Source organism: Ipomoea triloba, chromosome 9 (assembly GCF_003576645.1).
Source record: "Ipomoea triloba cultivar NCNSP0323 chromosome 9, ASM357664v1".
Lineage (NCBI taxonomy): Eukaryota > Viridiplantae > Streptophyta > Magnoliopsida > Solanales > Convolvulaceae > Ipomoea > Ipomoea triloba.
Genome location: NC_044924.1, coordinates 27,637,947 through 27,660,494, shown reverse-complemented (window position 1 = coordinate 27,660,494; position 22,548 = coordinate 27,637,947). Strand labels below are relative to the sequence as shown.

At 35.6% G+C, this 22,548-nt stretch overlaps 4 protein-coding genes and 1 pseudogene across 4 annotated transcripts; 1 reads left to right on the top strand and 4 right to left on the bottom strand.

The window, feature by feature from the left end:
- Positions 1 to 421: 421 nt before the first annotated feature.
- LOC116030784 (auxin-responsive protein SAUR68-like) lies at positions 422 to 1,037 on the bottom strand. Its single transcript, XM_031273119.1, has one exon. The coding sequence runs from the start codon at positions 999 to 1,001 to the stop codon at positions 567 to 569; it is 435 nt and encodes a 144-aa protein (XP_031128979.1). The 5' UTR covers positions 1,002 to 1,037; the 3' UTR covers positions 422 to 566.
- A 528-nt stretch (positions 1,038 to 1,565) lies between these two features.
- On the top strand, positions 1,566 to 2,086 carry LOC116030281 (auxin-responsive protein SAUR21-like). Its single transcript, XM_031272485.1, has one exon. It carries the CDS (start codon positions 1,659 to 1,661, stop codon positions 1,944 to 1,946), a length of 288 nt encoding a protein of 95 aa, XP_031128345.1. The 5' UTR covers positions 1,566 to 1,658; the 3' UTR covers positions 1,947 to 2,086.
- A 6,655-nt stretch (positions 2,087 to 8,741) lies between these two features.
- Positions 8,742 to 9,336, bottom strand: LOC116030280 (annotated as a pseudogene).
- A 9,850-nt stretch (positions 9,337 to 19,186) lies between these two features.
- LOC116028388 (auxin-responsive protein SAUR68-like) lies at positions 19,187 to 19,905 on the bottom strand. Its single transcript, XM_031270097.1, has one exon. It carries the CDS (start codon positions 19,835 to 19,837, stop codon positions 19,403 to 19,405), a length of 435 nt encoding a protein of 144 aa, XP_031125957.1. The 5' UTR covers positions 19,838 to 19,905; the 3' UTR covers positions 19,187 to 19,402.
- Positions 19,906 to 21,770: 1,865 nt separating this feature from the next.
- LOC116030953 (auxin-responsive protein SAUR68-like) lies at positions 21,771 to 22,376 on the bottom strand. The gene has a single exon (XM_031273343.1). The coding sequence runs from the start codon at positions 22,327 to 22,329 to the stop codon at positions 21,901 to 21,903; it is 429 nt and encodes a 142-aa protein (XP_031129203.1). The 5' UTR covers positions 22,330 to 22,376; the 3' UTR covers positions 21,771 to 21,900.
- Positions 22,377 to 22,548: the final 172 nt, after the last annotated feature.

Genomic DNA, 22,548 nt, shown 5'->3' with positions numbered 1-22,548 from the left:
ATTAGTGCATGGCTTGAGCCATTTAACAAAAGATTTTGGAGCAATCACAATTTTGACTCAGATGGAAACAATTTTTTAAAATTTAAACACAATAAATTCAAGGGATTAAAGAAAAGAAAATGAAGGTTCAAATGACCAATAAATCCACATGTTCTTCCCCAAGCTGATTATGAGATACAAAGGGAAAAGATAAAGGAAGTAAATTGAAGGTTTTAGGGAGAAGTTAGGATATTATACTTTTTTATGATGCTATAAATCTCTGCTGGTCTGAGCATCAGAGAGATAATGTAAATTTCAATGGTGGTGGTGGTGTTGTTGCTGTTATGGTGGCTTGGCGGGTATATATTTATAGGGGAGGAAGAAAGGCTAAATTTGACATTGTTATTATAAATCTGCTATAAAAATCATGTTCAAGGGATGGTTTAAGCTTAAAAGTATCAACAAAATCTTATTGTCTGGCAAATACAAATAAATATCCCAAGTCTTGGATTTCTGTACATTTCACTTGATGTATTGAGCTACCATACAGCTGAGTTCCTAGTCTACAAAAATGATTGACATTAATTTTAGAAAACTATCAATTCTTGATTTCTCAGCCCTGCTGGGTGCAGTGATGCTGATGAACACCGATACGAAGTAACTGAGATGAGCAATGCATTCTCGAGTTCTCTGGATAAGCCTCGGCTAAGAAGTGAAATGATGTAGTCCATGAAGGCTGCATCACATGGTAGTGTAATAGGCCCACTGCTTGGAAGTCCAAATTCTTCTTTAGACATGTTTAAGAGTTGCCTAATAATCTCATTCTCGAGATAAGATAGAGGCACAACAAACCGCTTTTGATCAGCTGTGTAGATGGCAAAATGACCCCTGTTAACTGCAGTGGAGGTACTACAGGTATCTCCATCATCATTTTGCCCCGGAAAGGAAATCCTCTTTCTTCTGATGGCAGCAAATTTCTGCCATCTTTTAGCCAGCTTGATGAGCTTCTTGGAACTGATCATGGTATGGAAGAGAAATCGAATGGAAGAGAACAAGAATGACTGAATTGCAGTGTTTGATGATCAAAATTCACATGGAAGCAACCTATTTAAAGTGTTTAAGAGGCTACGGCAAACTTTAATTTCTTGAGGACATCAGACAAGGCAAAACCATGTTCCACATAGCTGTATGGGGCCTTTTGTTTTCAATCAGGAATATATGGGATATGGAGTGTGGCCATATATAGAGACATAAAAAGTAAGAAATCACATGGTTATGCTTTCCAATCTTCATAGAAATTTATGTGTTTGATTAAGATATTATATAGGTTAACAGCTCTGTATATTGATCTCTCATTTGATAGGTTTTCTTGGAATGACAGAGGTAGTTGAGCTTTCCCCATCAGTGAAGCATATGGTGAGTGATGTTGGTGAAGACAGAACCATGTGATAATGTTGTCTAATCACTCTAGCTAGCTGGCTGGCTGGCCTCTGATCCAAATTTCTAATAGCCACTCCATCCATCTCCTAAAGGATCTATATATATAAATCCATTTGAGTTGATGTTCACCCCACTCAACTTCTTCCTTCACACAAACCCTAGTTTCTGCCTTCACAAATTGTGTTCATAGCTTCTTTGATTAACACTGCTACTTTCAAAGAAGAAAAAAGCATTTGAAGATGGCAATTGGTATGGGGCACATTCTCCGTGCTAAGCAAGGCCTTAGAAGATCTTCTTCAAGAACAAACAGAGAAAGTGAAGTTCCTAAGGGACATTTTGCAGTTTATGTTGGGGAAACTGAAAAGAAGCGCTTTGTCATTCCAGTTTCATACTTGAAGGACCCTTCATTCCAAGACTTGCTGTGTCAAGCTGAGGAAGAATTCGGATTTGATCATCCAACCGGTGGACTCACAATACCTTGTATGGAGGATACCTTCGTCGACATCATCTCTAATTTGAGATCTTGAGAGACTACACACAACTTAGTTTAGTGAAGATAAATTTTGCATAGAAGAGTTTTCATGTACAGTTCGATCACTTTATAGATTTTTGTCTGCATTTCTGCAGTAACTTTGAAAATATCATAAAGTCTGTCCAATTTTCACCAGATCTTTTTCCAATTTGTTGAATTGAATATACAACAACTCTGCAATATACAGAAACTGATGGAAATGGAGAGAATTTATATACTGGTCATACTTAGCCATTTTTATGATTTAGGATCAAACTGTAGTTTAAGGAGAAATGATTAATGATATCAGCAGATAATTTCAATTCCTAGAATTACTGTTCAGCATATCAGAAGGACTGTGCATAGTGAAGCAATACAGGGGTGGGGGAGGTAGGCATTCCAAGATGTAAAGCATTGAAAGTTCTTAAAAATTTAAAAATATTTGGTAATGTCAGAAAACTATCTGAAGGTGTGCATTTGGGTAAATCCCAAATTGTGACTCTAGTCAGCAAAGAACCATAAAGAGGTAAGCCAACTTCGATTGTCCATAGCTGATCGGCTCAAATCAAGAGGGTTGGGATTCAAACTCGTGACCTTAAAGCAACGTCATTTGTGGTTTTTAGAGGGTTTTTGCAAAGAAAATTCTAGTGGCATAGTTTTTTTAACAAATGGGAACAATGGTTTTTTTGGCGTCTTTTTCTCATGCAAAATTAATTTTTTTGTGGGCCTCATTTATTGAGAAGAAATTGAGAAAAACATATTGTAGGTGCGTGTTGGATGCACCTATTGCGCCTAGATGTAAGTTGTAACGGACAACAACCAACTCAAAAACCCAATAAAATGACCTCGCTCCTATGATTACAAGTTTGTATTCATAATCCTTTTGGCTGGATTATCCCATTTCTCCACCCTAGCTTCTTGGTGCAGTGATATGATTACAGCATGCCGTTTCGTTGCCATCTTGATGAGTTTTGGAACTGATGATGGTGTTAGCATATGTGAAGTGCCACTAGGTCTTTAGGGCTCAATAATCAAAATGTATATGGAAATAATTTATTTACAATAAGGAAGACAAAATATGTGACACACATACTATACTACTAGTAGTATAGGACCATTTAGCTATGTGTTATTTGAGATTTTACAAAGATAAATATAAATAGTAAAATAATCTTAACAAACTAAATCAAAAATAATTCTAAGCTAATTATCCTAATTAATTAATAACACTAATATTTGTGAGGGGTTGTTGTGTGTTGTTGTGGTTTGTTAGATTTTGAGTGTGGTGTGTGCATATGTCCATTATTAATTTGCATAGTTGGGATTGAATGTTGATGATGATTTTGTAATGTTGCCCTTGGCGTTCTTGGCTCGTTTGCAACATGATCCAATCTGGGAGGCCCCAAACTACGAGCTTACTTTGGAGGAAGAAGCAACACAACAGAAGGATGGCATTGGGGAGCTTGGGTTTGGGGCATTGCTGGACCTACATATCAAGGAAACACTGTTTCGCTTGGGGCATTGGTTGCTTTTCAATTTTAACCCCCCACCCCCCAAATCAGAACTCTGTGCTTGGGCGTCCGTAAGGACAGCCCAAGTGGTAAGAGTGTTTTATCTACAGCCGAGAGATTGGAGGTTCGATCCTCAAACTCTTGGATTTGAGCCGGTCAACTATGGGTAACCTAGGCTGATTTACCTTCTTGTAGTCCTTTGCCGACTAGGGTCACAGGGCGAGGAGAAAACCTCATTAAAAATCAAACAAAAAAAAAAAAAAAAAAAAAGAACTGCATGCTTGGGCGATGGGAAGGTGTTTACCGATGGGGTAGAAGATGTAGTGTTGATTTTGGTTTCCAAGTAGAAAAAATGAAGATTTTAAATGGTTAATAACGTCATTTTTAATGTCATTTAAACATATTTGTTTATAGAAGACCAAAAACGGTCATTCCACAATAATGCTAGAACTAATCGGGATGTTTAAAAAAATGACTAAAAATAGAATTTCACATATAAATCTAGGATTTAAAAAAAAAAAAAAAAAAAAAAAAGCTTAACACTTAGGACCAAAAATGGAATATCACATATAAACAATTTTATTGACATAGAACCAAAAATGATCCTATCACAATAATACTCAGATAAAAGAGGAATATTTAGAAAAAAAATAAAAAGAACTAATAGTAGACTGACACTTACAAATCTATGACAAAAAATAAAATCCCAACTATAAAATCTCAATTATATATAGAGAAAACACGAGCCACAATGCAGGGTGAAAGACTGAAATGGGCATGCATGAGAATGAGTTGACGATTTAGGGAATGATAAAAAAGCTGAACTAATCAGGGAAAAACTCACTTGAGACCTGCGTTTAGTGTCAGAAACGCAGGTCCCAAGTGCGTTTCAAATTTTATTTATTTTTTAAAATACAAGATCGGAACGCAAGTCGAAATTGCGTCTAAAGTATAAAATACTGTAGATGCAATTCGTATTTGCGTTTAATGGATACCAAAATACGCAGGTGACAAATGTGTTCCTCGTATCATCTCCCAGATCTGTTTTCTCTCTGGCGCCGGCGTGCCTCTGGCGACCGAAAACGCAATTTGCAAATGCGGTCAGTCCCTTGCACTGACGTCAGTTTGCTCATTATTTCTTTTTAATGCTTTTTCCTTTATTATTTTTCAATGGAAGCATACAACTCCGTATCATGCCCATTATAAATTGCATGTATGGTCACGTTTGTTTTTTTTTTCTTTTTAATTTTACAAATAGTAGGGAAGACTCTCCTCTATAATAATTTAAAAATTAATTTTACAATTTAAAGAGTGTATCTTGCGTGAGTATTTAGAGAAGAATGTTGCAAAATTTACACAAATAATTTTAAAAAGTTAAAAGTTTTAAACATGTATAAAAAATATTAATATTTCTATCACATCAAAATTAATGATTCTATCACCAGAGGCATTTTTTTTTTGTTTCATACTATTGATATTATTTCCAAATGAGTCTTTTGCATGACAAGTTCATAATGTATGTTTGAATGTTGTTATATTTGTTCCTTCACAATATCTCAATGATATATACAACAGAATTTCATTATAAATTCAGTTTATTTAGCAAAATAAAATCAACTAAAATAATTGTGTTTGGTTACTTTAGTCATATGTTATGTTTTTTTAGTAGTAATATGTTATGTTATATCTTATTTGCAATATTTTTTTTATACTCGGATACATAAACAAAATTAACAAAGCAACAACAACCTTGAAATATTGGAAGATACCAAAATATTTTGAAGTAAGAACATTTTCAATATAAATATTTATTTATCTCTTAACATCATTTTCTAAGGAAAAATCCAAATTACTTCACAAAATTCTACCGCTTAAATTGTTTTATTTTCAATTCTACCATCTTTATGACAATCAAAAAAAATTAGCACATTCGTTTTTAAGACAAATTAAAAGTCATTACTGTTGTTCTTATTTGTTTTAATCACTATGTTAATGTCATTGCCAAACAAGTGATACTGGCAGAAAATAGCAAGAGGGACTTAGGATTGCGAATGAGTCGAGCCGCTCGGTCAAAGCTCTACTCTATCTTGATCACAAATGTTTTAGACTCTTGGCTCCTAGAGTAGCTCGCTAGCCATAAATATATATATATATATATATATATATATATATATATATAATTTTATATATTAATATATTATAAAATATATACTTACAAAGTTGCCTAAGTCTTTTCTCTTGCTGCCTCAGTGCAGGGCCGTATCTAAGCATGTCTAACATGTGCAACCGCACAGGGCCCCCAATTTTTGGGGGCCCCATATTTAAAAAAAAAATTATATGTATATATAGTTTACAAAAATTTAGGCTAAATGTATAAAGATTGGACCAATTTGTGACAAGATGAAATTGAGCCCAACTGACAATTACTTTAAAAACCTATATATATTTCCTAATCTAAATCTCAATTAGCAAAGACATTGTCAATTCCAATGTCAATTCCAATATATATATATATATATATCTTTTCTAACCCAAAAACATTGCCAGTTCCGTTCGGTAATTATATTTCATAAATCATAATCCCACATCTCAATTAGACAATTAGCAAAATTTCAATTCCCAACTCTATAAAATACGGCAATACCGTAACAAAATTTGACAATTCGAAAATTCTTAATTCACAATTCGGTAATTTCGTAGATCGCAGACCGCAACTCAACTGATTCTTTAATTCTTCTTGATCACACAAACTTTCAAGTCTCAAGTTATTCAATTCTCTTAACAGGTAATTACAATTACATATTTTTCATAATTTTTGTTTATTGTTTTAAGAATTTTTTTCTTGATTAATTATTTATTCATATAGTTTCTAAATAAATTCTTTTTTTTTTCCTTAGGATTTTATAATTATTCTTCTAGAAAATATACATATGGGTCTGAGAAGCGTAAAAAGAAAAGAAGAATTGAACAACTAACTCAATCTCAGAAAAGAGCGCTTGAAAAATTCATTACAAAACAAACTCAAATAGATGAGTAAATAGATAATGCCAAGGAAAAATTGTTAGATGCAACTTTGATACAACTTTTTAAACAACTATTATTTATATATATAAATTACTCGAAAAAAAAAGGCTCAAATTAAGATATGGCACAGGGTCCCAATTTTTATTGGAACGGCCCTGCCTCAGTGCCTCCTTGGACTCCATTGCTGCCGCGGAGGACACTGCTCCTGGCCGTCTCCCGGTGCCACGGAAGATCCCCTAAAAGATCAGATGCCACCTCCCGGTTCCTCACGGATACAGCAGATCAGCCGCCCAGTCCGCCGCCTCCCGCTGCCACTGAAGATATACTTAGTTCCTAGCCAAGGTAAGTTATTGTTAAATACTTAAATTTTCTGCTTATATCCGCTCCACCCTAACATTCAGATTAGTGACAGCAATGCTTATGTTTTTCTGCATTTTTGTCAGATAGGAGTTAATTCCTACTTTAGTGCCTGCCATTTTTGTTTGAATGCTTATGTTTTCTGTATTAATTTGATTCTAATTTTCTGGTTTACTAAAAGTTTAGAACTAAGGAACATAGTTATTATGTGTAAATTAGGAGGATGCATTTTCCAGATCGATGCTCTTCTCTATTATTCAACATGTAATCTGTTATATAGATCATATAGAAGCAAAACATCAGGGAATAGGAAATATCTGATTGTTACATTTTATGGCTGATCTTCTAGGAACAAGAGACCTCTGGAGATCAACAGATAAATAACCAGTGCCGCTGTTCATTCCTTGAGGTATAGTCTTTAGCCTTCATCCAGAGATATTGCTATGAATGTGTTAGTTACTTAGTTTGTAACATGGTTTTTGCTGCAGATTTTCTATGAACATATTGGAGATTTACTGAATCGTACCCAGAGCACAACCATTCTTGAGCTCGAGTTCGGCTCGTCTTATTTGCACTCCTACAGTATGACTGTGAATGGGAGATCATCCGGATTGACACCATGAGGATGAATAGGATGATTAGGAGGAAGGACAAGAAAGCAGCATCAGCTCGCAGCTCGAAGAGATACTCCTAAATTTAATCTCCTCTAAATCTGAATGGCCGAAGAACATTAATCAGCTCGATCCGCAAGGTGATGACGAAAGACAACACTTTATCAATATTGTCTCCACACTTTAATCAACATACATTGTTTCTACACTTTTTTGACAAGTTTGTATATATATATATATATATATATATATATATATATATGTGACAGTAATAATGGAGGATATCCAAATATTTTGATGTAAATGTATTTTAAATTTGAATATCTATTTAATTTTGAACCATTTCTTCCCTAAAAATTGAATTTCAAATCTTTTGTTAAATATGGTGCTTAGCGAAATGTAAGTACGGTAAGAAAATTAAGTAGTCTCACTAATTTTAAAACTATTTAAAGATTGAAATTGTGATTTGTGAGTAGTGTGGCTATAGTGTTATCCTATTCTCATATGAACAACAAACACATATATATCCAAGAATTCTCAAGTATAATTGGACCTTAATTATAGAAAAGTCCATATAAAGAACTACTACCTCCGTCCCAAAATGGTTGTCTGGTTCGTTTAACGAGGCTTGACTGAAATAATTTTTAATCCAATTTTTCATAATATTAAGTTTAGCATTAATATTTAAAATTTATATATTTAGAAACTACATTAAAAGTACTATTAAAAACAAAAAATTAAATTTAAAAATAATAAAAAATTACTAAAGAAACTAAGCAAAGAAGAAAGAGTTGGTTTGACCAATGAATGAATAGTAAATATGACAGGTAAAATGGGACAGAGGGACTATTAGCTGATAGCTGATTACATGCAAAATGATTTTTTTTTTCAAAAAACTGATCGAAAAAGCTACTTTGAGCAACTCTGATTACATGCAAAATGATTCTCTAAAAAAACTGATTGAAAAAGCTACTCTGAGCAGCTTTTTGAATTTTAGCGTTTTGGAATAATAAGTTTTTACAAAAAAACTAATTAATCAAACAATTATATTAGTTGTTTAACTAAGTCAAACAACTAATTGTGGTCAAATAAGCCAAAATTAGTTGGTAAGCTAACTATGTTATCAAATATGGCCTAAATTTAAAATCATGTTCAAAGGCTGGTTTAGCTCTAAATTAAAGTATCAACAAAATCTTATTTTCAGGTAAATTCAGATATACATGTCTAGGATTTCTGTACATGATGTATTGAGCTAGAGCTAGAGCTAGAGCTAAGTTCCTTGTCTACAAAAATGATATGACATTAACATCAGCAAACTACCAATTCTTGATTTCTCAGCCCTTCTTGGTGCAGTGAAGCTGATGAACACCAATATTGAGTAACTGAGATTAGCAATGCATTCTCAATATTAGGACTCTACATAATAGAGTCATACTATAAGTCTCAGTCCTAGTTTACTTATGATTCTCAGTCCTAGTTTACTTATGATTCTCTTGTATATATACTCTTGTATTCCTACAGTTATATTTTGTGAACTCTAATACAAACATAATTGTTCTCATCCTCAAGTTCTCTGGATAAACCTCGGCTAATGAGTGAAATGATGTAGTCCAAGAAGGCTGCATCACATGGTAGTGTAATAGGCCCATCGCATGGAAGGCCAAATTCTTCTTCTGACAAGTTTAAGAGTTGCCTAATAATCTCATTCTCGAGATAAGATAGAGCGATTACAAATCGCTTCTGATCAATTGTGTAGATAGCAAAATGACCCTTGTTAACTGCAGAAGAAGTACTGCAGCTATTAGTGTCATCATTTTTTCTTGGAAAGGAAATCCTCTTTCTTCGGATGGCAGCAAATTTCTGCCATCTTTTCGCCAATAATGAGTTTCTTGGAACTGATCATGGTACTAACTTAGGAAATAGAGAATGAAAGAGAGTAAGATTGGTAGAGACCTTGGATATTGCCTGGACAAAGTTGTAGTGTAAGATATATTTAATATAAATATATCTATAGTAATTGAGAGGAATTAAAGAGAAGGATTATGGATGGAAATGAATTTATTTCTATTTGCTTCTGTACGTACACTCACACACAGACAACACTTTTTTTTATTGACAAAGAAATGTTTTGCTTTTCATTATTTCTCCACACCACACCTACAACCCTTCGGTAATACAACATATATATATATACATATACTAGCAAACAAAGATGACAATAATTAATTCACACATCAAAGACCACTAATCCATGTTTGATGCTTTGTGCCCCACATCCCTTAAAACATTCCATGATTTAAGCTTTCATGTTTTAAGGGATATATCAACTCCATACATCCATGTTTTCAGGGATTATGATCCACTTGGTTTAATAATAATAATAATAATATCATAACATTGCCTCCCTTAAACCAAGTTGGATATATTCGTCATCCCAATTTCCTTCTTCAGTTTGAGAAATGTCTCTGTCTTCAATGGCTTTGTAAAAATATCAGCAACTTGACATTCACTTGCACAGTATTCAATGTTGATTTGTTTTTCAGCTACCAACTCCCTGATCTTGTGATACTTGATATCAATGTGTTTGTTGCGACCATGAAAAACAGGATTTTTTGACAACGAAATGGCAGACTTGTTGTCACAAAAAATTGTTGTAGGTGCCTCCTGCTTTTGTTGCAAAAACTCCAAAATTCTTCTGAGCCAAATTGCTTGAATAGCACAGTTTGTTGCTGCAATGTATTTTGCTTCTGCGGTTGAAAGTGCTACAATCTGCTGCTTCTTTGAAGACTAGGAAAATATAGCAGAACCAAGATAGAAGGCATATCCTGATGTGCTTTTTCTTGTCTCAACATCTCCAGCCCAATCACTGTCTGTATATCCAACAATTTTCACTGCATCATTAGTAGAGTAAAAAATTCCATCATTACTCGTACCTTTGACATATCTCAGAATTCGCTTTGCTGCAACCCAATGTGATTCTTTTGGTTCCTCCATGAATCTGCTGAGTATTCCAACTCTAAAAGAAATATCTGGCCTTGTAGCTACCAAATACCTCAAACTCCCCATTAAACTTTTATAAGCTGTAACATTCACATTCTTACCACACTCATCTTTGGACATCTTCAACTTTTCAGCTACTGGAGTTGAAACTGGTTTGGAGTTTTCCATTTTGATCTTTTTCAAAATATCAGCAGCATATTTCTTCTGTGAAATGAAGATTCCACCATTCATCTGAACAACTTCAAGACCAAGAAAGTAACACATAAGACCCATATCAGTCATTTCAAATTTCTTAATGAGTGCCTCCCTGAATTCTGAGATTAGTTTCAAATTGTTTCCAGTAAAAATCAAATCATCAACATACAGACAGATTATAACAATATCTCCAAAATCTGTGTATTTGACATACAGAGTATGCTCATAAGGACACCTCATAAAACCATTCTCAACAAAATAAGAATCAATGCAACCATACCATGCTCTGGGTGCCTGTTTTAAACCATACAAAGCTTTTCTCAACTTGTAAACCTTATTTTCTTCCCCTTTCTTCACATACCCTGCAGGTTGCTCAACATATATTTCTTCTTCAAGAAAACCATTCAAAAAAGCAGACTTGACATCCATTTGAAACAATTTCCAATCATTTTGAGCAGCAAGAGAAATAAGCATTCGCACAGTATCAAGTCTACTTACAGGAGCAAAAACCTCAAAATAATCAATACCTGGTTTTTGTTTGTAACCCTTTGCTACCAACCGTGCCTTAAAACGGTCAACCTCACCATTTGACTTGTATTTGGTTTTATAAACCCACTTTACTCCAATTGGCTTCTTTTCGGGAGGTAATTCTGTTAACTCCCAAGTACCATTCTTTTCAATGGCACAAATCTCCTCATCCATTGCCTTAAGCCAATGAGTTTCTGTAGCAGCCTCCTCAAATGATATAGGGTCACAATCTGCAAAGAGAGCAAACTGAACAATCTCTTCATCAGTCAAGTCATTATCATTACCCAAAACATAATCTTCCAAACGAGCTGGTAAGTGACGCTCGCGTTGAGATCTCCGAACTGATGACTCTGGCTGTAAAGAAGATTGAACATTATCTGAAACCAATTACTCATTATCAGGAATAATGGGAACAACAACTGACCTTTCTTCTTTAGTTGACCAATCCCATGCACCATATTCATCAAAAGTGACATCACGACTTATAACAACCTTTTGAGTTTCAGGATTATACAATTTATAAGCCTTTGAAATGTCACTATAACCAATAAAAATACACTTCTCACCTTTATCGTCCAACTTCTTTCTCAACTGATCTGGCACATGTGCATATGCCAAACATCCAAAAACCTTGAGATGTCTGATAGATGGTTTACTCCCACTCCAAGCTTCCTCAGGTGTCTTATCACGAACACTTTTAGTTGGACACCTATTCAACACATGAACAGCACAAGCAACAGCTTCTGCCCAAAAAGGTTTAGGCAGATTTTTAGATTTCATCATGCATCTTACCATGTCCATGATAGACCTATTTTTCCTCTCAGCCACTCCATTTTGTTGTGGAGTGTACCTAGCTGTCATCTGATGCTGAATACCATTTTTCTTTAAAAATTCATCACAAGCAATATATTCTGTACCTCTATCAGTTCTCAAAATCTTAATCTTATAACCACTTTGTTTTTCAACAAAAACCTTAAATTGTTGAAAAACATCACATGCATCTTACTTCTGTTTCAGAAAATAAACCCATGTTTTTCTATTGAAATCATCAATGAAGGTAACAAAGTACTTACAACCTCCATTTGAAGGAACTTCCAATGAACACAGATCTGAGTGAACAATCTCCAACTGCTTTGTCAATGAACACAGATCTGAGTGAACAATCTCCAACTGCTTTGTCGCTCTTTTAGACTTGCCTACAACAATCTCCAACTGCTTTGTCGCTCTTTTAGACTTGCCTACAGGAAAAGCCAACTGCTTTGTCGCTCTTTTAGACTTGCCTACAGGAAAAGGTTACTGCTTTGTCGCTCTTTTAGACTTGCCTACAGGAAAAGGTTATCTATGCTTCTTCCCAATCAAACAACTCTCACAAATTTTGTCAGGAACATTAATAATCGGCAAATCAGAAACAAGTTTCTTTCTTGCTAAATAATTTATCGGCAAATCAGAAACAAGTTTCTTTCTTGCTAAATAATTTAATCCGGAATCAGAAACAAGTTTCTTTCTTGCTAAATAATTTAATCCGGAGAAATAAACAAGTTTCTTTCTTGCTAAATAATTTAATCCGGAGAAATGAAAATGTTTCTTTCTTGCTAAATAATTTAATCCGGAGAAATGAAAATTCCCAAACCGCATATGCCACAACCAATTATCATCACGGATTTCAGAATTAAAGCAAGTAAGAAGTGCATGGTTGATTTTTAAAGGAAATAGTCGATTTTGAGACATATTTACCTTTGCAATCAAAACTCCCTTGGCATCAACAATGGTACAACACCCTCCAGTGATATTTATTTTATATCCCTTTTCTGACAACTGTCCCATACTCAACAAATTTTGGTGTAATGCAGGAACATAGAAAACATCGGATATAAAATTGTGAGTACCATCCTTCAATTGAATAGAGATTTTACCTTTTCCCAAAATTGGCACTTTTGACTTATTTCCAAATGTCACCTCAGATCGTATTGATTCATCCAACTCTGAAAACAATTCTTTCTTCCCACACATATGATTACTACATCTAGTATCCAAGAACCATATGTTTTCATCTGCAGACAAACTGTTACTGACCAAAAATAAGGTTTCAGATTCAGTAGAACTCTCACCAGATTTTTCAGCAACATTTGCTTGATTTTCATGACCATCCTCTTTATACCAGCAATCTGCAATTTTGTGTCCATATTTGCCGCAATTGTAGCAATTAAATGGAAATTTACCTTGCTTGGTATTATTACCTCCACCTCTTCCTTGATTGAAGTTACCTCGTCCCCTTCCTTGATTTGAGTTACCACGTCCTCTTCCTCTGAATCCCCCTCTACCTCTCCCACAACCTCTACCAGCTCCTCCACCTCTTTGATTAGAGCTAGTCATATTAAAGGTGACTTGGCTCTTCAAAGCTTCTTCTGCTAGTGGTTTTGATTTTGACGCAATCCTTTCAATATGACTTTCGATCATACCTTTTAACTCAGCAATTGACAAGTCCTCGGTATCGTGTGACTTTGTTATTGAAGCCACCACATGGTCATACTTCATCGGCATCGTTCGTAGAACTTTTTCAACCACTGCACCATCCTCAATTGTGTCTCCGTACAACCTCATCTTATTTACAAGATCAATAAGACGAGAGAAATACATATCTACGGTTTCTGTAGAGGCCATCTCACAACGATCATACAACCTTCTCAACGTCTGCAGCTTGGACTTCTGTGACCGGTCGACTCCTTTGTTTGAAACCTTTAAGATGTCCCAAGCTTCTTTTGCTGTTTGAGCACGAGCAAGTTGCCCAAAAATGGAGTAATGGACACCTTGATGAATTTGTCCCAACGCCAATTGATCTCGCCGTGTAGCAGCTGCATCAGCTCCTTCTGGTAGACCGGGATCAACATAGCTCCAAAGATTTTGAGCTTTCAAATGTGTGGTCATCATAATTTGCCAATAATTGTAATCGAGCTTCCCGTCTAATTTAGGACCCGACCATACAATATTGAAATTATTGGCCATATTTCACTAGAAAAAATATCTCAGGGTTGGAAGGTTGATAGGCTCTGATACCAAATGTAAGATATATTTAATATAAATATATCTATAGTAATTGAGAGGAATTAAAGAGAAGGATTATGGATGGAAATGAATTTATTTCTATTTGCTTCTGTACGTACACTCACACACAGACCACACTTTTTTTTATTGACAAAGAAATGTTTTGCTTTTCATTATTTCTCCACACTACACCTACAACCCTTCGGTAATACAACATATATATATATACATATACTAGCAAACAAAGATGACAATAATTAATTCACACATCAAAGACCACTAATCTATGTTTGATGCTTTGTGCCCCACATCCCTTAAAACATTCCATGATTTAAGCTTTCATGTTTTAAGGGATATATCAACTCCATACATCCATGTTTTCAGGGATTATGATCCACTTGGTTTAATAATAATAATAATAATATCATAACATGTAGTGTTTGATGATCAAAGTTCACATGGAAGCAACCTATTTAAAGCGTTTAAGAGGCAATGACAAGCTTCAATTTCTTGAGGAAATCAGGGAAGGCAAAACCATGTTCCACCCAGCTGTATGGGGCCTTTTAGACATACAAATAGGAATCACATGGTTTTGTTTCCCAATCTTCATATTGATTCAAACAAATTGATTAAGCTATTTTCTAGGCAAACGCCATTAACTTACTGACCTGTGGATTGATCAATGACAGAAGTAGTTGAGCTTTCTACATCTGTTCAATTTCATTGAAGCATTTGGTGAGTGATGTCCAAAGTTTGTAGAAATTCTTAAAGATTTTTGGAAGACAAAACCATGTGGTAATGCTGTCTTATCATTCTAGCTGGCTGGCCTGTGATCCAAATTTCTCATAGCCACTCAACCCACCTCCTAAAGGATCTATATATATAAATGCATTTGAGCCAATGTTCACCCTACTCAAGTTCTTTCTTCACACAATCCTAGTTTCTGCATTCACAAATTCTGTCCATAGCTTATTCAATTAACATTGCCTCTACTTTCCCAAAAAAAAACATTTGAAGATGGCAATTGGTATGGGGCACATTTTCCGTGCTAAGCAAGGCCTCAAGAGATCTTCTTCAGAGAAAGTGAAGTGCCTAAGGGGCATTTTGCAGTTTATGTTGGGGAGAGTGAAAAGAAGCGCTTTGTTATTCCAGTTTCATACTTGAAGGACCCTTCATTCCAAGACTTGCTGTGTCAAGCTGAAGAGGAATTTGGATTCGATCATCCAATGGGTGGACTCACAATACCTTGTATGGAGGATACTTTCCTTGACATCATCTCTAATTTGAGATCTTGAGAGACTATAGACAGCTTAGTTTAGTAAAGAAAAATTTTGCATAGAAGAGTTTACCTGTACATACAGTTAATTTTTTTATAGATTTTTGTCTGCTTTTCTGCAGTAACTTTGAAAATATCAGAAAGTCTGTCCAATTTTCAACAAATCGTATATTTCTACTCCAACTTATTGCAATGAATATACTTTGAGTAAAACTAGAAGTAGAATATTTCAAGGAAATTCAAGACATATTCCACACACTAAAAGTTACAAAAGGAAACTTGCAGCTCCTATTCAACTCTATATGAAGAAGGGATATATCCGGTCAGTTTTTGGCAAGTGAAATTTTTCTGTGTAAGTTGGTAACAATGGATACTTTTGCTGGGTCTATATTGCTTCTGTTTGCCACATTTACTTGCTCCTTATTTCAACAAAGAGTTCAATTGTCAGTCCTAACTTCTCCTAATTTCTCAGCAAGCTGAGGTTTTGGACTCTTGTAGTTGTCAACCACTGTCCTCATTGCTCTGAAATACAAAGTAGGGTGTTTGCCAAAACTGAAAGCACTGGTAGCAGGATCTTACAGCCATGATATAGTCTCTATGTTGATATTTGTGGTAAAGACATTCTTGGCTGCTATTATATTGCAGACAGTATTGACACCATTGATGTCTATGACCCCTCGTTCTTGAAGTTTATGCATATAGTGGTATCCGACTTCACTGAGCTTTATGCAAAATTTGTGTGGGCAGGGTGAAAGTTCCATGTTAGCCATCACAAAGTCTCTCCAATATTGCTTCTTCAATTTTGTGCTCAGTTAGGAGAACATCAATACTTTGCAAATACGACTGCTCATCTTCTGATGCATTTATCAAGTAATCATCTGCCAATTCACAAGTTTGAGAGTTTTCCTGAGTTTCATGAACATCAGAATTCCACGAATCTAATTCTTGACATGCATGCACCATTAATGAAATCTTGGACAACAATCCAACTGACAGACATGATTTCTTTACTCTTTCAATTCATGCTTCATTTCGACTACATCTTCTGATAACCTCAAGAAGCTAGGCTCGGCTCAGCCCTGTGTGCATCTTCAATCACTGATGTTCAAACTAGTTTCGAAGAAACTTGTGATGAAAACTTCATGAGCATTGTTCAGAGCACCATCTCTTTGTCAAAAAAGCTGTAGTTTCTTGAACTTAAAGGTCTGCTCATCTGTAAGCGGTTCATCATTCAAAACATTTAACTAACGCTACTTCCATTATCGTTAAATTGCATTTAACAGTGCATTATGAACCAATTTCCCATTGAATACAACCTGCCTAAGTTCATCATCAAGCAGAACAAGATAATATTTGCAATCCAAGTCGAACTCAACTGACAACTCACCACAACATAACTTGAAAGAGATTTTTTTACTACTTCCCAACAAAGAAGTGGCCTCGTGAGGAGTTAAATTCTCTGGACGATCAGACTTCTCGTCCTTCATTTCACCAATTTCATCATTAATTTTACCCAAAATGTCCACAGATGATATATTGATATCTCTCCTTTATGCATGCCATTATCAAACAAATTGCAAGTAGTCTCAAGGCTACTAACCTCATCACTTCAAAATCTTTGGTAAGTTTCACTAGCTCTTCATTTGGGAAGTGAACATCTAGAGTGACAGCTATGGAGACCTATCTTAGCAAGGATAGAATTGAGGAATGAAATGTAACTTACCAGGGCCGCATCAGATGGTAGTGTAATAAGCCCATGCTTGGAAGTCCAATTCCTTCTTCTGACAACTTTAAGAGTTGGTTACGAATCTCATTGTTTAGATAAGATAGAGCGACAACAAACAGCTTCTGATGATCCATGTGGATAGCAAAATGGCCCTTGTTATCTGCAGCATCATGTAGTCTTGGAAGTGAACTCCTCTTTCCTCAGATTGCAACAAATTTCTGTATTCTCTTTCCCAGCATTATGAGCTTCTTGTTACTGATCACGCTATTAAGTTAGGAAATAGAGAGAAATGTAATGGAAGAGAATAAGATCAGTAGAAACGTTAGACACTAAATGGATTGAGTTGAAGTGTCTGATGATTAAAATGCACAAAGAAGTAATTTATTTATAGTACTTAAAGAGGCTACGACAAGCATTGAGTTCTTGTGTAAATCAGACAAGGCAAAACCATGTTCAACCTATTTGTATGGGGCCTTGTAGGTTCAATAAGAAATATATGTAGGGACATGCAAATAAGCTATCACATGGAAATGTTTCCCAATCATCAAATTGATCCAAACAAATAAGTAAGCTGCTTTTTAACATTAACATACTGCTATCTGTCTTCATGTCTCATTTGGTGGTCTTTCATGGAATGATAGAAGTAATTGAGCTTACCCATCTGTTCAATTTCATTGAAGCATGTAGGGAATGATGTTCAGAGACAGGTCTTTATCTACAGACCGGTTGGTAGAAATTCATTGTGATTTTTGAAGACAAAACCATGTGGTAATGTGTCTTATCATGCTAGCTGGCTGAGTGGCTTCCCTCCCATCCAAAATTGACTTAGCCACTCAATCCCATTCCCTCCCAAAGGGTCTATATAATCACATTTGAGTTGGTATTCACCCCACTCAAGTTCTTTCACACAAATATTAGTTTCTTCCTTCACAATTGTTTCTATAGCCTCTTTGATTCACAGAGCTTCTATTTTCAAAAGAAATATTTGAACATGGCAATTAGTATGGCACGCATCCTCCATGCTAAGCAAGGCATCAAAAGGTCTTCTTCAAGAACAAACAGAGAAAGTGAGGTTCCAAAGGGGCACCTTGCAGTTTATGTTGGCAAGAGCGAAAAGAAGCGCTTTGTTATTCCAATATCATACTTGGCGGCCCCTTCATTCCAAGATTTACTTAGTCAAGCTGAGGAAGAATTCGGATTCGATCATCCAATGGGCGGACTTACAATACCTTGCCCGGAGGAAACCTTCCTCGACATCATCTATAGTTCAAGTAGATCCTGAGAGTCTATAAACAGCTTAGTTTAGTCAAAAAAATTTTGCTTAGGAAGTATCCTTGTACAGATCTCCACAATTTTCAGCTGTCCTATGATCAGCTAAGAATCTGTAAATTTCACTGATTATACATATAGAGAGCTATTGTTCACTTTAATTTCTATATCTACTCCGTTACGTATGGATGCATACTCTAAATGTCTATGTAGCTCTGAACGTCGTTAATTACCCTATTAAAATCACCACGGTAACTAATAGGGTTAAGAGACAATCAATACCTTCATGGAAAAGCATTATTGATTCTTCTCTGCTTAATTTTTTCCTCAATCCATCATGTCTATAATGTTCATCAATTTAAAGAGCTTCACCTAAATGGAGGGTGAAATCCTAATGTTCTTTCCTTTATACTTTTATATGTGAATTTCAAGTTCTTGTAAAACAAACTACAAAAATTCTTCTCTAAAATCAGCGTTAACGAGAGAGAGTCTTACCATGAACAAGATTATCCCCTTCAATTGTTAAAGTGTCGTATTCTCAAACAAGAACAAATTTAGGCACTCTGGACTTGTGTATTAATGAAGTATGAGAGTATTACACTGTGAGTGATGGACCAAATTTCATAAAGGGCAACAATTAAGGGGGTAAAAGTGCATTTTACCTTGGATTGAGGGATTAATGGTCCATGAGTGATGTAGAAGTTAGAATTGGGAGTGTGCTTCGAATGGTTTTTGTCATTTATGAATATATCATTACAGAAAAGCAACAGCTTCTAACACCAAAAATGTCAAGTACATAGATTAAATGCATGACAGTTGGAGAAGATCACTGAATGTATTAGATATCTAGTCTTTGAATTTCTGTACACTTCAAATGATGTGTTGAGCTACAACTGAGTTCCTTGTCTACAAAAATGATTGATATTTATTATATTAGCAAACTAGCAATTCTTGATTTCTCAGCCCTTCTCTGTGCAGTGAAGCTGATGAACACCGATATGAAGTAAGTGAGATTAGCAATGCATTCTCAAGTTCTCTGGATAAACCTCGGCTAAGAAGTGAAATGATGTAGTCGAAGAAGGCTGCATCACATGGTAGTGTAATAGGCCCGTCGCTTGCAAGTCCAAATTCTTCTTCAGACATACTTAAGAGTTGCCTAATGATCTCATTCTCGAGATATGATAGAGGGACAACAAACCGCTTCTGATCAGCAGTGTAGATAGTGAAATGGCCCTTGTTAACCGCAGAAGAAGTACTGCAGCTATCTGCATCATCATATAGACTTGGAAATGAAATCCTCTTTCTTCGGATGGCAGCAAATTTCTGCCATCTTTTGGCGAGCTTGATGAGCTTCTTGGAGCTGATCATGGTAGCAACTTGGGAAATAGAAAACGGAAGAGAGTAAGATGTGTTGAAAGCTTGGATATTGGCTGACAAAGTTGTAGTGTTTGATGATATAAAAATTCACATGGAAGTGACCTATTTAAAGTACTAAAGACTAAGGCTAGGAAATCAGAGAAGGCAAAGCCATGTTCCACCCAACTGTATGGGGCCATTTAGCTTCAATCAGAAGGATATGAAGTGTGACTATATCCAATCTTCACATGCTTATGTTTCCCAATCTTCACACTGACTCAAACAAATTGATTAAGCTATTTTCCAAGCGAATACCTTTAACTTACTCCTCTGTGAGCTTTCCCCATCTGTTCAATTTCATTGAAGCATATGGTGAATGATATTCAAACGTGGTCTCTATCTGGAAGACAAAACCATGTGGAGATGTTGTCTAATCGTTCTAGCTGGCTGGCTGGCTGGCCTGTAATCCAAATTTCTCATAGCCACTCAATCCACATCAATTCAAATAAATTGATTAAGCTATTTATAGGCAAATACCATTAATTTAGTGCTGTGTATATTGATCACTCATTTTGGTAGGTTTTCTTGGAATGACAAAGGTAGTTGAGCTTTCCCCATCTGTTCAAACTTATTGAAGCATATGGTGAGTGATGTCCAAAACCATGTGGTGTTGTCTAATTGTTCTAGCTGGCTGGCTGGCCTGTGATCCAAATTTCTCATAGCCACTCAATCCACCTCCTAAAGGATCTATATATATAAATGCATTTGTGTTGATGTTTTCCCCACTCAAGTTCTTCAATTCCTTCACACAACTCCTAGTTTCTGCCTTCACAAATTTCAGAAATCCTACTTTCCAAAAAACACATTTGAACATGGCAATTGGTATGGGGCATATTTTCCGTGCTAAGCAAGGCCTCAGGAGATCTTCTTCAAGAACAAACAGAGAATTTGAAGTGCCTAAGGGGCACTTTGCAGTTTATGTTGGGGAGAATGAAAAGAGGCGTTTTGTCATTCCAGTTTCATACTTGAAAGACCCTTCATTCCAACACTTGCTTAGTCAAGCTCAGGAAGAATTCAGATTTGATCATCCAACGGGTGGACTCACAATACCCTGTATGGAGGATACCTTCCTTGAAGTCATCTCTAGTTTGAGATATTGAGAGACTACAGACAACTTAGTTTAGTGAGGAAAAATTTTGCATAGAAGACTTTTCCTGTACAGTTCATTTGTATAGATTTTTGTTTGCTTTTTTGCAGCAACTTTGAAAATATCAGAAATGCTATCCATTTTTCACCAAATCCAAATTGTTGCATTGAATATACTTTAAGTAAAACTTGCAGTACAATATCTCTTCAAGGAAATTCAAGGCATATTCTACACTAAAAGTTAAGCAATAACAGTTTGCTAAGTTCTGAATAAAGGAATAATCTTGAGAGCAATCTATATTTTGGGTATGATGTGATGGATCCATAATTTAGTGTCCCTTGCTAACTGCAGAGTATTTACCATAACTATTCACAGTCCTTGTTTCTTGAAAATGAAATCTTCTTCCCTTAGACAGCAGCAAATATCTTCCATTATATTCATCTTTGCAGATTTACGCAAATATCCAGATTAGCGAAAGTTCCATGTTAACCATCACACAAAGGTGCCAGATTAGTATATAGGGCATAAGAAATGAAAGAAAATGGAGGGAGTGTATAGAATTTGTGGGTATGTGGAGGACATCATATGCTTCAAATTACATCTGCCTTTTTGTTATTCTTGGTAGTTGGTGGAGCGATGATAGGCCAGAAATGGAAGTGCCTTATTTTACAAATTCAATTAGGCAATTATATAGTTTAATGCTTTTGAATAAAATTAATGCAAATAAGCACTTGTCACAGGCATAACTGTATTGCAACAAACTGAAGATTAAGGAGAAAATGAAAGCAATGAATATATTTGAATTTTCTAAGAAGAATACTGAAGATTTTGGATATCAAGTATTTCTGTATTGGATTTATGTACATTCCACATCATGTATTCAGCTACAACTAATATCCTCATTTACAAAATTTTTTTGAGATCAATATCAGCAAACTAGCAATTCCTGATTTCTCCACCCATCTTGGTGTAGCAGAGCTGATGAACACCGATGTGAAGTAACTGAGACGAGCAGTGCACTCTCAAGTTCTCTAGATAAACCTCGGCTAAGAAGTGAAATGATGTAGTCCATGAAGACTGCATCACATGGTAGTGTAATAGGCCCACTGCTTGGAAGCCCAAATTCTTCTTCTGACATGTTTAAGAGTTCCCTAATAATCTCATTCTTGAGATAAGATAGAGGGACTACAAATCGCTTCTGATCAGCCGTGTAGATAGCAAAGTGACCCCTGTTAACTGGAGTGGAAGTAGTGCAGCTATCCGTATCATCACTTGGAAAGGAAATCCTCTTTCTTCGAATGGCAGCAAATTTCTGCCATCTTTTTGCCAACTTGACGAGTTTCTTGGAACTGATCATGGTGCTAACTTAGGAAATAGAGAGAAATTGTAGGGAAGAGAGTAAGATCTGCAGAAAGTTGTAGTGTTTGATGATCAAATTCGGTTGAGAAGCAACCAATTTAAAGTGCTTCAATTTCTTGAGGAAATTAGGTAAGGCAAAACCATGTTCCACCCAGCTGTATGGGGGGCCTTTAAGACATAGAAATGGGGAAACACATGGTTATGTGTCCCAATCTTC

Excerpts from the sequence above, each read along its gene's own strand:
- LOC116030784 (XM_031273119.1), bottom strand. The coding sequence starts at position 1,001 with ATGATCAGTTCCAAGAAGCTCATCAAGCTGGCTAAAAGATGGCAGAAA.
- LOC116030281 (XM_031272485.1), top strand. The coding sequence starts at position 1,659 with ATGGCAATTGGTATGGGGCACATTCTCCGTGCTAAGCAAGGCCTTAGA.
- LOC116028388 (XM_031270097.1), bottom strand. The coding sequence starts at position 19,837 with ATGATCAGCTCCAAGAAGCTCATCAAGCTCGCCAAAAGATGGCAGAAA.
- LOC116030953 (XM_031273343.1), bottom strand. The coding sequence starts at position 22,329 with ATGATCAGTTCCAAGAAACTCGTCAAGTTGGCAAAAAGATGGCAGAAA.